This window comes from Denticeps clupeoides, chromosome 4, assembly GCF_900700375.1.
Source record: "Denticeps clupeoides chromosome 4, fDenClu1.1, whole genome shotgun sequence".
Classification (NCBI taxonomy): Eukaryota; Metazoa; Chordata; class Actinopteri; order Clupeiformes; family Denticipitidae; genus Denticeps; species Denticeps clupeoides.
The window spans coordinates 24098176-24112685 of record NC_041710.1 but is presented as its reverse complement, the minus strand read 5'-3'; the positions used below and the strand labels follow the sequence as shown (position 1 = coordinate 24112685).

The 14510-nt window shown below is 40.8% G+C and overlaps 1 protein-coding gene across 9 annotated transcripts in view; it reads left to right on the top strand.

Annotated features, from left to right (window-relative positions):
• Positions 1 to 10141, top strand: part of mtus1b (microtubule associated tumor suppressor 1b) — a 31604-nt gene extending 21463 nt beyond the window's left edge. For 5 of the 9 annotated variants that reach the window (XM_028976861.1, XM_028976864.1, XM_028976868.1 and 2 more), the window contains 8 exons: positions 2547 to 2613; positions 4792 to 5006; positions 5106 to 5211; positions 5406 to 5479; positions 5605 to 5697; positions 6467 to 6583; positions 8762 to 8859; positions 8947 to 9154. In XM_028976861.1, the coding sequence (XP_028832694.1) occupies positions 2547 to 2613; positions 4792 to 5006; positions 5106 to 5211; positions 5406 to 5479; positions 5605 to 5697; positions 6467 to 6583; positions 8762 to 8859; positions 8947 to 9154 (978 nt within the window). Of the gene's footprint in view, positions 1 to 1785; positions 1864 to 2546; positions 2614 to 4791; positions 5007 to 5105; positions 5212 to 5405; positions 5480 to 5604; positions 5698 to 6466; positions 6584 to 8761; positions 8860 to 8946 lie in introns of those variants that run through there. The other 4 variants (XM_028976863.1, XM_028976867.1, XM_028976869.1 and 1 more) reach the window with 3 other exon arrangements.
• The last annotated feature ends 4369 nt before the right edge of the window (positions 10142 to 14510 follow it).

Genomic DNA, 14510 nt, shown 5'->3' with positions numbered 1-14510 from the left:
CATGTAGTTAAATATTAATATGGTGTGTATAAGCGTCTTCTCATATAGCATTGGTTTATTTTTGGAGTGTCATGGATTCTATCTTGCAGTGTACTTCAAGTCTGATGTTAAAGCCTGTTTATTTAATGCTGCATCCTGCTTCAGTGTATTTTAATATAATTAATATAATTATAATTAATTATAGTCACATTAGTGTGTGAAGTTGGTTCTTCTTGCTGAAATTTTAGTTTAGTGACACTGGTTTGTTAGATTTTAGCCATTATAATATAATTGAGCTCAGACCAGTTTCTCTAAGGTTGAGCATTCCTCGCTGCCAAACCCCTACCTTACGAAACCTTCTGGCACTTTCATTGGCCCACATGTTACAATAAAGGTGTTACATGCGCCTTTCATTAAAAGAGCTTTAGAATGTGAACACTCAGGATGGGATCTTTTGAGGAGCTGAGGATCTTCAGGAACCTTTCCCGCTCTCATTATCATTTTAAATCACACTCAGGAAAGTTATTTGGGTCCTGTAGGGGTGCCTACAGAGGCATGTAGATACTTGAGAGAAGTAGGTGTGGACGAATGGATGAGGGCCCACTCCCAGCTCTGGGATATTCACTTCAGGCTAGCCATCTGCTCTGAGCTCTGGCTTTTATTGTTTTTCCCCTCTCTTTTCTTCACATAGTTTAACATCATTTGTACAAACGAGGTCATGATTTCTCTGCCTTATCTGTCTGACATTCAGGCTTTTCCTGCAGACCAGTGGTAGGGGTCATTAGCAGGTAGTATTGTATAACTGCACATTTTTCCACTCACATGTCTTTTAGAGAATTTGCTTTCACTTAAAGTAAACTCGGATTCCGAGGGGAAGTTGAAAGCTGTAGCCTGATTTATTGCTTTTGCAGGGGGTTGGGGAATGCGTGCCAACTGATGTATGAAGTTGACATTGCTTGGGGAAAGGGAGGTGTTCTTTCTCTTCACCTGCTAGTCGGTTGGTCTCCAAAATGATTGGCTGCCTCGGAGTCAGACCATAATTTCACTAATATATGGTTAACATGTTTTTTTTTCCTGTTCAATTAGAATCCTGCAGCTTTTATGACTCATTTGCACAAATTCTGACCATTTCTGCACCAGCTGCTTCTTATGTTACTGGTTTGAATTTTCTGAGTGAGAATCGTCTATGTTCCATCTTAAGGCAGACATTCTACTCGTGCCTGAGCCCTTGACCCTTTTTGAAGGATGTTGATGAAACCCCATACGTAGAATTTCACTGTATTGCTTTGGTTCAAGCAGACAAACTTAAACAAGTCTTCAGAATCAACCTAAATAAGTGACTATTAAAGAGGCATTCTTTAGCTTCTTTTTTTTTTTTTAGGGGGGGGTGCCCTACAGTTACTTAATAAGCACCAAAATGCTTTAAAGTAATTTTTTTACATAACATTTTTGTCTGCATTAGATTTATAGTGAAACTGCCCAGTCATATGTTGGCCTTTCGCTTTCCATGTTTTGTTCCCCTTTTTATTTTTTTTAATCCCCTGAGAATTTTTTTTGCACTGGCAAGTCTCCTACAGGGAATACGGGCGTGGTTTAAGACTGCAGGCAGTGTCACAGGCTCTGATGGGCTATGTGCATTCTGTTGCAGACAGACCAGTTCCACTGACTGACTAGTAGAGAGAGAGACGTGGAGAGGGGGAGCCTGGCTTGTGGGTTTTTTTTTTTTTTTTTTTTATATCAAATTTGATCACATTTGGAGTAAAAACAAGTAAAACAAAAGAGGGGGATTCTAAGACTCCACCAGAGCCCAGAAGGCGTAACATGGGCTCCACGTGCAGCAAATGCCGCCTGAAGAAAGGCTCTGGTGCAAAGGGCAAGAAAAAGGTGATCTTCAGTCATTTCTCTTTTCTGCTCCTGTAAGTGTAGGTGACACTCTGTTTGGTGTTCTGTGCTGCTCTTGCTTTCACTCGTGGCATCGGGATAGGCTGTAAATGTGTAGCTGGTTGTTGACATAAGACATGCCCCACTGAGAATGTGTTGGACTTAAATGACGTGGCTTTGGAGCTTAAGAGCAAAAGTGGCCTGGCTTGTGTAAATATGTGCGTTCACGGTTCTTAGCCTTATTTAGTACGTTGAAACGGACATGCTCTGAGCTTCCTTCAAATTGTATGCGAGGGAGATGTGCAAGCCCCCTCTTTCTGTGTTTGATTAGGCAGGGGTGTGAACTCTGACCGCGCAGCCTGGGGTCACTGTGAGGGAAGTCCAAGGCATTGCAGAGTGGAACTTCTGAACTAAGGCTCTGAGAGCACGTGTCCCCAATTTGCCGTGAATGTTGATATTAAATGCGTTTTATGTATTTCATGGTAAAATTAACACACTTACATGTGACTTCCATTTTTATTTTTAAAATGTTCTTTATTTGAGAACAGTCATCCATTTTCTCGCATGTCACTGATTGACTGAAAGAATGTAAATAATGTTACTGTAAACCAGTCCTGTGTGTGTATCCAGTTTAAGTTAACTGCCCTTAATGACTTAATGGGGGTGTGGTGTGTCTGTGTTTTCAGCGTGAAGAAGCCCTGAAGCAGAAGAATGAGCTGGCTGTGGAGTTGACTTCCCTACGAAAGGAACTTGGTGAGGAAAAGCACTCAGTCAGATACAGAACACAACAGGCATGCTTCCCAAAGCATGCGTTCATACACGCTTAAATGAGAGCCCACAGGAGAGAAATGATTTCAGAAGAACTGACGCGACACAGATCCCCCTCTTAAGATGTCTGCATATTGTTTGTTTTTTTTTATAGTTTGGAGAAATATTAGAATACCATTCCTGTAGTGAACATGTACAGTGTGGCAATGCATGTAGTGCACGCTTAGTCACACTTTTTGTTGTGTACCCCTGGACTACTGTACAATTTGGAGTGTATTATGTTTTTGCAACCACAGGCTAGCATGAGGCAGGCAGAAGCTCTAGTCTAATTGCAGTTAGTGGAAGCCCATGCGGCAGCCACAAGTCCTCCATGAGTCGTATCTCCTAGCACACAGAGGATCTTTTGTTCCATCACAGTGGTATCATCTCTTGCCTTGTGGATTTGGCGAGACCAAATGAAACACGTGCGCGAGCGCGCACACACACACACACACACACACACACACAGCACACACCCCAGTGTACCAGTAGGTGCACTTCAAAACTCTTACACTGACACTACCGGAAACGTAACTGGTAATTCATGGCATGAGGAGAAACGAGTTTGGCATGAGAGATGACTAATTTACATTCACATTAATGGAAATTAGCAGACGCCCATATCCAGACTTACAACCAGCAGTTACAGGGACAGTCCCCTGGAGTCACTCAGGGTTAAGGGTCTTACTCAGTGACAATCGTAATAAGTGGGGTTTGATCCTGTGACTTTGCGGTCTTCTTGGTCATGGGCAATGTGTTTTACTCACTAGGCTTCTAACACCAAACAGTTAGTTTCAGTGCACATGCTGCATGAGGCAATATGCTAAATTAGTTTGCATATAGTATTTTGCATGAGTGTTTTGTAAAATTTTTGTAAAAGTCAGTGCTTATGTAAAGGGGTATGTTTTAGTGCCAGTTCTCAGTGCTGCCCAACCATGTTCCTCCTCTTGGGAAGCTTTCCCTGAACATTCCATAGCATGAGTCTGTTCTTCCAATGATGTCAGTCAGTTCAGTCAGTGTGGGGGGTTGGGGTTGTAATCTTGGGCTGTACCACGCTCTGTTATGTTTTAAATGTCGAGAGTGGTGTAAGCATGTGCCTCAGGCTTTCAGTGGATTTTGCTCCAGCGTAGACTGGATAGTTAGTTGCAGCTTTGCTGTTAATTTACGCACAGATATTTCTGAACACACAATGCCAGTCAGCATCCATCCAGTGTTAATACTGGCAGAGCGCCTAGCAATGTTAAAAATACTGCGCAAATTGCCAGTCTCTCGAAGCATCATCAAATATGTCTACAGGCAGTGAAAGAAACAAATATTCTAACACATGCTATGGTGGCACGCCCGGGCAGTCAGTTTTGCAGGAAGAATGGTTCGGCTACTGTCCTTTGTTGCATGAGCTTGGCTGTGGTGTGTGGCACATGACCATCACACTTGTCTGTGGTATGTGGAGGACACAGCTGCTTTACCCTCACTAGAACTCTAATCCATCGGCCGACAATAAGAGGATTCTCTCTCTCTCTCTCTTTTTTTTTTTTTATTGTACAGGCTTGTCTTCTTCTATTAAAATAATTTGCTATTAAATTATAATAGTCACACACTGTTTTTCAGACTTGCACACCCAACAGCGGAGCGCATGGGTTCATTGAGGTTGTAGGTGAAAAAATGAATGATGTCACATGTCCTCCCCCTACCGCTTTTCTGCTTCACGTTGCCATAAAAAACAGGCCTGTTCAGCCACAGCTGCTGGCCTTGTATCATCATCACCATGGCAACAGCCACCGCCATGTCTTAATGAGAGGAGAAGCAACTGCCCAGGCATGCCCAAAGGAATGTGTTCTGATCACCATGGAGCCTCTTGGTAGAGCCAAGTATAGATTAGTGATCAAATGGCCAGAAGACTGACTGAGTTAAACCATGCATCTGTCGTTAATTTGGCAAGGTTTTTACGTGTTAGAATAAAAAAGAAATTCTGTTAATTTGTTAGCGGCTATTTTAAGTGTGCAATTTAGCATATTGAGAAATGTAACAGGGAACATCATTTAGATTTTACTGTCTGCTGAAACACTTCCACACAATTTTAAAACCTTATGGATATTGTTATAACAAATCTATGCGTTCTTTCAGGGAGCTTTATGTCAAGTTATGATCGTGTGGAGAAGGAAAAAGAGGAGGTTCAGGAGAGGTTTGAGGCTGTTGTGCAGAAGCTCGAGGAGAAGCATCGGGCCGAACTGACCCAGCTGGAGGAGAGGCTCCGGGCGTTCTTCACAGCTGAAATGGACAAAAACCAGCAGGCCTCTGAAGAGGAGGCTGAAAAGTACAGGGCCCTGATGCAGCAGGAGGTACGTCATGTCTGATGAACAAACACAAAACAAGCACAATGTGTCATGATCTGGCAACAGATCATGAGGCATAACCTTTTTCTTCTGACATTTTGTCAGGTAGAGGAGGTTCAATCCAAACAGGAAGCACTGTGGAGAGAACAGGAAGAGGGTCACAACCAGCAAATGGAGGCTCTAAAACAACAGTATAAAATCACCATGGAGGGTAAGACCCTTTACATTGGTTCCTGCAACAGAGATATGTATTCTATAATCATTCATACTTTATTTGTTGAAATGTAATACATCACTGCATGCGTGGCAGTGTATTCAGTATTGAATAGAACAGTTTAAAAAATGTTTTAATGTCATTTGCTAATGATAAACCTAGTGAAACATTTTGTATGTGTGGTTTTCTAGAGATGAAGAAGACTTATGAGCAAGAAATGCAATCCCTGGACCAAAATCTTAAGGAATTGGAGGTCTCACACTCTGTATGTCACATTTCCTTAAGGCTAAACGATTAACATTCTTTGGTGACCGTTTAGCAGCACCTACTGTTTGCCCAACAAATGGGTTAATTGTCCATGAACTGATCATTGTTGCTCATTATTCACAGGAACAGATGCAGCAACTAACCACAGAAAACAACGTGTTAAATGAAAAGATCAAGGAAGAGGAGCAGAGAAGAATGCTAGCAGCCAAGAGTCAGGTGAGAAATGCACTCAGCTCATGATGATGAAGATGATGATGATGATGAAAGCCCTCTTTATTATGGTTGCAATACACCATGCCACTAGTCACAAGTACCAGTGAAAAACTGCCCATCAACCCGACCATGCATACACACAAACATCACATAGGGGGTAGACAGGTCAGGAAGATGGGGGAAGAACATAGAAAACAGAATCACATAGGGAGAGAGGAGGAGAATACATTACATTTACATTTGCATCATTTATCATCACCCTTATCCAGAGCGACTTACAATCAGTAGTTACAGGGACAGTCACCCTGGAGCAACTTAGGGTTAAGTGTCTTGCTCAGGGACACAATGAAGGTAAGTGGGATTTGAAACTGGGTCTCCTGGTTCATAGGTGAGTGTGTTACCCACTAGGCTACTACCACCAGAATAAAAAAAGTAGCTTGACTATGAACCAGAAGACCCACGTTCAAATCCCCTTTTTCTACCATTGTGTCCCCCTTTAAGAGTCTCTTAAAGTATAAGACAATAGACTAGACGAGACAAGAGAAGTGAAGCAGTAAAGATAAGGGGAGGGGGAGGGATAGCAGTGCATCCATCTCTGCTGAGCCCCAAAGAGCAAAAAAATGCGGTCTTGAGAGATGCTAAACTTTGCTGAACTGTAGTAGTTCAAAAGTCAAGAGCACAATAGATTAACACATAAATTTAAATTTAGGGAAAGTTAAAATTATTGTATTCAATTTTTGATCTTATTTATTTTGTTTTAATCTGTCTCTAGAAGGATGCCCTCACATCTTATCTGGAACAAGAGCTGGAGAGTTTGAAGGTGGTCCTTGATTTAAAGAACCAGAAGCTACATCAGCAGGAGAAGAAGCTCATGCAGATGGACAAACTGGTGAGAGTCTGCTAGCCAAAAAAAACAATGCGAAATTTGTTAGATAATAGCGCTAACATGATTCTAATTAAAATAGTATTATTTTCTTTTTTCTTACATCTTTATAATGTTTTTTACAATAAAAAGAACCGAAGCTCAGATGTGACATAACCAGGCAATTAGACATAGTGTCCCAGAAAGCACACTCACAAACCACCCTGCACTGGTCACCCTAAGCCCCACAGAAGCAGTGGAGAACCAGTTATATACTCATAAATAATTAAAATAAAAATAATAAATGAAAATGAGGATATAATAATTAAAATAATTTTCACAAATTGACCAAATTCTTTGAAAAGCATCCACTGTGGAATGAAGAGTACAGGTAATATTTTCCTTAGGCATATAGTCCATTATGTGATTGTACCAAGACTTTTTAGTCTGAGCCACATCCTTGATCCAGAATAGCACAGCATTCGTTCTTGCAGGAAAAAAAAATTTGTCAATAATTTTGAATTTATAATCCCAAGTGAAAAGCCAAGAGAAGGCATATAGGGTCCAGAGCCAATGGAGCAGAGAAAATGCTTGACAGTGCTTTCACAAAGCACATCCAATAATGTTGACTAGAAACTTCACATTTTCCTTCACAGCAGATGGGTGAAGAATTAAGGGAGTATTCTATGAAGCAAGACATTATTTTAGCATCATGTTTATGAAGCTGAATTTCATTGCTAGAAATTGTTGTGGAAAATTGTTAGTACAAACCTTTAGTATGCAACTCACTCATAAAATACCAGAGTCACAAAAGTGCAGCAAGTTTTTTAAATGGAGATTAAGCAGTCGTGGTCCTGTGGGCACAACGAACTGAACTTGTCCCAGTATGGACCTTATAAACATAATAATTAGCATAGTCACATTCTCCAATGGGCAATCACCTAATATTTCCAGATCATTGATTGGTCCATGCCAGGGTGCCAAACCCTTGTTGGATTGACTATTATGTCATTAAAAAACAGCCCCCCTGGTATGATACAATCCCCTTCCTTTCCCTCATACTAGGTGGTGTAACATGTAACATTATGGACCGCTTTGGTTTGGCTTTTCACTGAGTGGGTCCAGCCTTATTGTTCCTTGGGTATGTATTGTCCAATAGCTACGGCATGTTATTAATTACCCATCTACCAACCTCAGGACAGAAGCAAGGTGTCTTCAGTTCAGCTTCAAAGTCAAGTCAAAGTCAACTTACTTAAATAGAGTAATATAATTTCAACTGCATTATAATAGCTGAGTAATAGCTGCTATAACTGGTTATTAGTTTGATTAATGCAAGGCTAAATGAGTAATACATACATTTGTTATAAAAGTTATACCAACTGGTCTTAAAAAAGAAATATGTGATACGTGAAATTATACATCATATTCATCATATACACCAGTACACAGAGAGGTTCACAGTGTGCAAAAAGACAAATGGAAGAAATAGCATACAATACGAAAACATGACAAAGGACATTGTGCGCTGACCAGTAATATAGGGCAGGTCAAGACAAACTAGACTAACCAGCCCGACAAGTTGCAGCAATATGATAATATATCAGTGTATGGATATATTTAGTATATAAACTGTATACAGTATAATATGATAATGATATTGACATGACCGTGTCAGGTGGTGAGAGATGTATTAAAGTGCAGGGCGCAATACTTCAATTAAAAGTGCAGAGTGCAGTACTGTTCAGTTTGTAATGTGCAGTTTGCAAAAAAAAAAGTGGCTGTGTGTGTGGCGATGTGGATGATCCTGGGGTCAGCGTATTGAGGACATTTACATTTACATTTTACGGCATTTATCAGACGCCCTTATCCAGAGCGACTTACAATCAGTAGTTACAGGGACAGTCCCCCTGGAGCAACTTAGGGTTAAGTGTCTTGCTCAGGGACACAATGGCAGTAAGTGGGATTTGAACCTGGGTCTTCTGGTTCATAGGCGAGTGTGTTACCCACTAGGCTACTACCACCCAGACAGCCGGACAGCCTAGGGATAAAAGTTGTCCCTTAACCTGGCAGATCTGGCTCTGATGCTGCATCTTCTTCTGGAGGACAGGAGTATTAAATGTCCTCCTCAAATCTCCTGACACATCTTGATGGAGTATATGAATAATTAATAGTCTGACCCGTCTAATGGTTTTTTCTTGATGGTAGATTGAAACAAATGTTAAACTGGAGGAGAGCCTGAAAAAGGTGCAGCAGGAAAATGAAGACTACAGAGCCAGGATGGACAAACATGCAGCACTGACAAAGTAAGATTCCACATCCACTCATGCAGACACACACCCTTGAACACCTTATATACCGCTTTAATAATTTTCCCTCTCCTGTTTATTCAGGCAACTGTCCACAGAGCAGGCGGTGCTACAGCAGACTCTGCAGATGGAGTCCAAGGTGAACAAACGACTTTCTATGGAGAATGAGGAGCTCCTATGGAAACTTCATAATGGTGACTTGAGCAGCCCACGCCGCCTGTCACCAACCTCGCCTTTCTCATCCCCCCGGAACTCTGCCTCCTTTTCAGCAGCCCCACTCTCCCCGAGATGACAGCCCAGTAACCACGATACTGTGCTGTTGCAAACTGTGCCTGGTCCACAGTTGATGGTTCATGGCCTTACAATCCTGCAGTTTCCTTGTGAACCACAAGATGTCAGTACACCCTCAACCGTGGCCACCTGTGAGGAACCAGTGAAATAAACATTCACCATAGGACTTGGATTGGACCTCTCTGTCATATTAACAGTGTTTAGAATCACTATTTTTGCAATATTTTCAACTGGTCAAATGTGTGTAACACTGACTAATTGATTTAAGACAATCTCTCTCTATATTGTCCAGTCCATTCAGCAAATGGCTGAGGATTATTGCTACCAAACATTTTGTCAGGTCCTTACAGGTTTCCTCGTCTGTGAGCCTGGTGCAGCATTTTGTACGCTGTATTTCTCTCTGGATGTTCTCACCCAGACCTATTCCAAATATAAATGGACTTCGTTTTGATGCCATTTTGACTTAATTGTAAAAAAATAAACTGTAAAAGAAATAAAAAAAATTAAAAACACAGAAGTAAGATATTGTTGCACATATGCACTTAGGGAGTATGTACCCATTCTCCCAACTTTTCCCTGCCTTCTCTCCAAAGGAGATTGGTGGCAGGAGAAGGTAAACCTCAGGGCCTGTAAATAGTGTCTTGCCTATTTTGTTCAGTTTTATTTTGAATTGCTTGTTTTTGAGGACTGGCATGGTGCAGTGTTTATGAATTGGGTATGAATTGCAAATGGATATGACATCATTTTTTATTTTGTCTTCCTGAAAAAATGTGTGATCAATTTAGGAGTCTGCGAACAACCCTGGGAGCCTAAAGCATTTTGATCCATTACAGTGAGATTGTAGAATGTATCACCCTTTTTGGCTTTCCAGAATGTTCTTATCCGTTACACTGTAAAGGGGAATGATTTCCTAACCCTGAATGACCTGCATTTTCCACCTTTGTTTTATTTTGAGCTTCAATAAAACATAATGAATACAATCTGAAAACTGGCTGGTTATTTGTTTTTGTTCGAATTCTGATGTTCTTCTGGTTTGTAGACTTTGTTTTTCAAATTGATTGTGTCTCACTGTGCCCTGTCATCCTTTCATTTATATTTTTGTTAGCAGGTAGTTATGCTTTATTCAAAAATTGCATGCTTACATCATGTGCATGAGCACAAAAATACAGTGAATGCAGTGAAAAGACTGGATCAGTGGATACAATTGTCTGGAAGGATGAATAAAGCAAAGTAAGCAAAAAAATGTAACCAACCCAAATTATCAAAATGATTTTTTCAATTTACTAATCTTTGTTAATATTCAGTTTGTTTATTGCCAGAAACCAGTCATAACTGTGTCAGGTTTGTGGGGTTGCTGAAATTTGCGTTTTACTAGAATGCCACCTAGTGGAAATAAGTGGAGTAGTGGTCAAGGTAAACGTCCTTCTGAAACTGGATGTGTCTGTATTCACACACACACACACTGCTCCCCAGGTGCCTGTCATGGCAAGGGTGATGGTTAGAAGCAGAGGACACATTTCAGTGTCTGCACAGTGTGCTGTGCTTCAGTGTATCACTATGACAATCACCTCACTTTCTTTTTACTTTTATTGGCCCTATTGGCTTGCTGCATTGACCTCATAGGAAAACATGAGGAAAACATCATGTGAAGTAATGTAGACAATTCATGGGATGCATCGCAATGCATCAATAATCAAGGCATTGATAATCTGAATCAAATAGTGAAGTGATGGTTCACAACTGTAGTGGGCTTCACTCTGTTCAAGGATCCATTAGAACTATTCTTAACCATATGTTAGTACTGTTTTTTAAAGTGCCCAAAGACCTCTTTTATTCCCCAGACCTGTTGTGAGTGGGGCATCGCTCTTTAAGCTTTTGTTTTGATGTCTTCTAAGATACCTGAAGTGAAAGTTGAGTCAGACTGACATTACACCACACACAATGAATGTCAATGTCAGTCAATGTCAAGTTTATTTATACAGCACTATTACAACGACAGACTTAGGCTCCACCCCCCATGACATGCTCCCCTTCCTCTTCATCCCCTTCCTCTTCTCTCCACTTCCGGGTTGTTTGTTCCTGATCACTTCCCTCCCTAGGCATGGTGTACATGGTGTACGGAGCTGTTCATCCTTACAAACCCTGAGGTGTTTCCAATGTCTGATGTCTGCAGGAGAGCTGGAAGGTTGTGGTGTCCGTGTACAAGCCGTTGAACTTGGGACATTGGAAAAGCAGGCAGATCGTCAGGATGTGTGAGGCTCTGCACAGTGTTAAGCCAGAGGGGAACCATTTATTTCAGCACAAGGCATGGTGGATTGTTTGCCATTAATTTTTCACTGTACTTAAAAATAAACTTAATAAAAAATAAACAAAAAAAAACTTTTTCATTCAACTCCTCTGTGTCCATTGTTCCCCTGCACCTCGGGCCTGACAAATACGGTAAAATCAAGAATACAAACACAATAAAGACACAGTACCAAAATCAAGATATAAATGATATAAATCACACTAAGGTAAAATAAGGATATAAATTACACTACGGTAAAATAAAGAAAAGGCCACACAATATAGACACAATAAAAGACATTTAAAGAACACACAGGCACTGAGCAGAGCAACCCAAAAATCAACCCAGTTAAATTAAAAGCCAAATCAAATAAGTGGGTCTTTAAACAAGCCTTAAAACACTCTAGTGAATCTGCATTTTGGATGTTAGAGGCAGGCGACTCCAGAGTCTCTGTGCTACAACATCAAATGCCCAATCACCTCTGCACTTTAAGTGAGAACTGCATTTGACCTGCAGCTCCCTTTTAGGAATATGTTGTTCGGTAGAACAGCAAGGGTACACTGAGGGTATCTATCAGCTTCTCATGAGCTATTTCCAAACACCACTATTTCAGTCTTATCCTCATTAAGAGTGAGAAAGTTCTGCGTTAACCAGTCTTTCACTTCACTGAAATCAGGTTTAAAAAGTCATCCATGCGACAGGGCAATCCGGAAAATAAAATTGTCATTGGCATAGCAGTGAAAGGGAATTTCAAATTTCTTAAAAAAAAACATACCAAGGGCAGCATGTATAATGAAAATAAAAACAGATCCTTGTGGTACACCACAGGACATGAAAGCTGAGGAAGACGAGTCTTGATCAGTGGGATACCTTACCCCCTATACCCCCCGTACCCCATATTTCAAACTATGCACAGCTGTATGACTGAGAACCCATACACAAAGAATTTGGCTTGGCCGTTGGTATCTCTCAAGCAACACAATACAGCAGAGAGTAATATATGCAATAAATCAGTCTTTTGTAATGTAGTTTTATTCTGTTTACATTTTTACATTTCTACATTTTACATATTCTATTTTAAGGTCATTTTAACCTTTTAAGGTCATTTTAACCTTTCACACAAGAAACCTAAGCCAAATGACCCTGAAATTTCAGGAAACACTTCAGAGGCCTGACCTTAAACCTGTGGCATGACCTAAAAAGGGTTGTGCACAGGAGATTAGACTGACCCCCTTTTCTGTTTTACAGTACTATAATATGTTTTCCAGTCTCTTTTCGCTTTAATTCTGGTCTTAACCTCACAAAGTCTTTCATTGGCAAATAAGACAAAATACACGTTTCATGATTTGTTAGAGATCTATTAAGGTGTAACAAGTTTTGGTTGAAGTGTGTTAATCCAAATGCAGAGCCAGATGCAATCAGTACCATTGTGAGCCCCCTTCATCTGTTGCATCACTAAACTACTCAGCTTAAACACTGTATGCATTTTATATCTCCTGTAGTTTCTTGATTAACGGTTTACTCTGATTGGACATGGATTATTTCAATATGCTGAAATTAAAAGTTGCATTGCATGGCCACTGATCGGTTTGCTATTCCCCTTTTTGGAGAGTGAGGGTGCCCTCATTTTGCAAGGTGCCCCTGCTGCTTCAGGGGGTGGCAGGAGATTCTCTGACTTGCCGGGGCGGCATCTAATAACCAGCTCACACAGTAAAACATGAGGATGAATTATTCGAATGGTCAGTTCCACCTTAAATCCTGCTCAGCAGGATCTGTTCCAGAAATAAGGAACTTTTCAACCCTTGTTAGAAATGGTATCAATTGTTACCTGTCTGGCCCAACACTGTTTTACACTGAACATTTCACATGAAAACTGTACAAAACTGTACAAAAACACTTGTTAAGGGTAAAATAAGATGTGTAGAAATAGTGTCAACTAATACCTTTATCGTCCAAAACATTTTTGGGGTGGTAGTAGCCTAGGGGTAACACACTCGCCTATGAACAAGAAGACCCGGGTTCAAGTCCTGCTTACTACCATTGTGTCCCTGAGCAAGACACTTAACCCTAAGTTGCTCCGGGGGGGGACTGTCCCTGTAACTACTGATTGTAAGTCGCTCTGGATAAGGGCGTCTGATAAATGCTGTAAATGTAAATGTAAATTTTTCACTGAAAACAACTGACCTGGGAACTTTGGTCATGAGCCAAAATAGATTTATGATGAATATTGCCATAAAAAAAGAACTGCAGCCTGCAGTATTTAAGGTGTTGATACTGGAGTGCAAAATTAACACCGATGGACGGTGAACAAAAAAAGAACAGATAAACCCGTATGTGTTTATCTGATTAAATTCAGATCCAACAGACTCCAACAGACAATTTTACTATAACATACAGTACAGGAGACCTGACCTCCACAGTCACCGGACCTGAACCCAGTCGAGATGGTTTGGGGTGAGCTGGACCGCAGAGTGAAGGCAAAGGGGCCAACAAGTGCTAAACACCTCTGGAAACTCCTTCAAGACTGTTGGAAAACCATCTCAGGTGACGACCTCTTGAAGTTCATCTAGAGAATGCCAAGAGTGTACAAAGCAGTAATCAGAGCAAAGGGTGTCTATTTAGAAGAAACTAGAATATAAAACATGTTTTCAGTTATTTCACATTTTTTGTTAAGTACATAACATAATGTGTTCATTCATAGTTTTGATGCCTTCAGTGAGAATCTACCAACGTAAATGGTCATGAAAATAAAGAAAACACATCGAATGAGAAGGAGTGTCAAAACTTTTGGCCTGTACTGTATGTTAATACATAATTCTTAATATCTCTTATGTTTCTGTGTGTGTGTGTGTGTGTGTGTGTGTGTGTGTGTGTGTGTGTGTGTGTGTGTGTGTGTGTGTGTGTGTGTGTGTGTGTGTGTGTGTGTGTGTGTGTGTGTGTGTGTGTGTGTGTGTGAGTGTGTGCGCGCGCGCGTGTGTAGTGGTAGTAGCCTAGTGGGTAACACACTCGCCTATGAACCAGAAGACCCGGGTTCGAATCCCACTTACTACCATTGTGTCCCTGAGCAAGA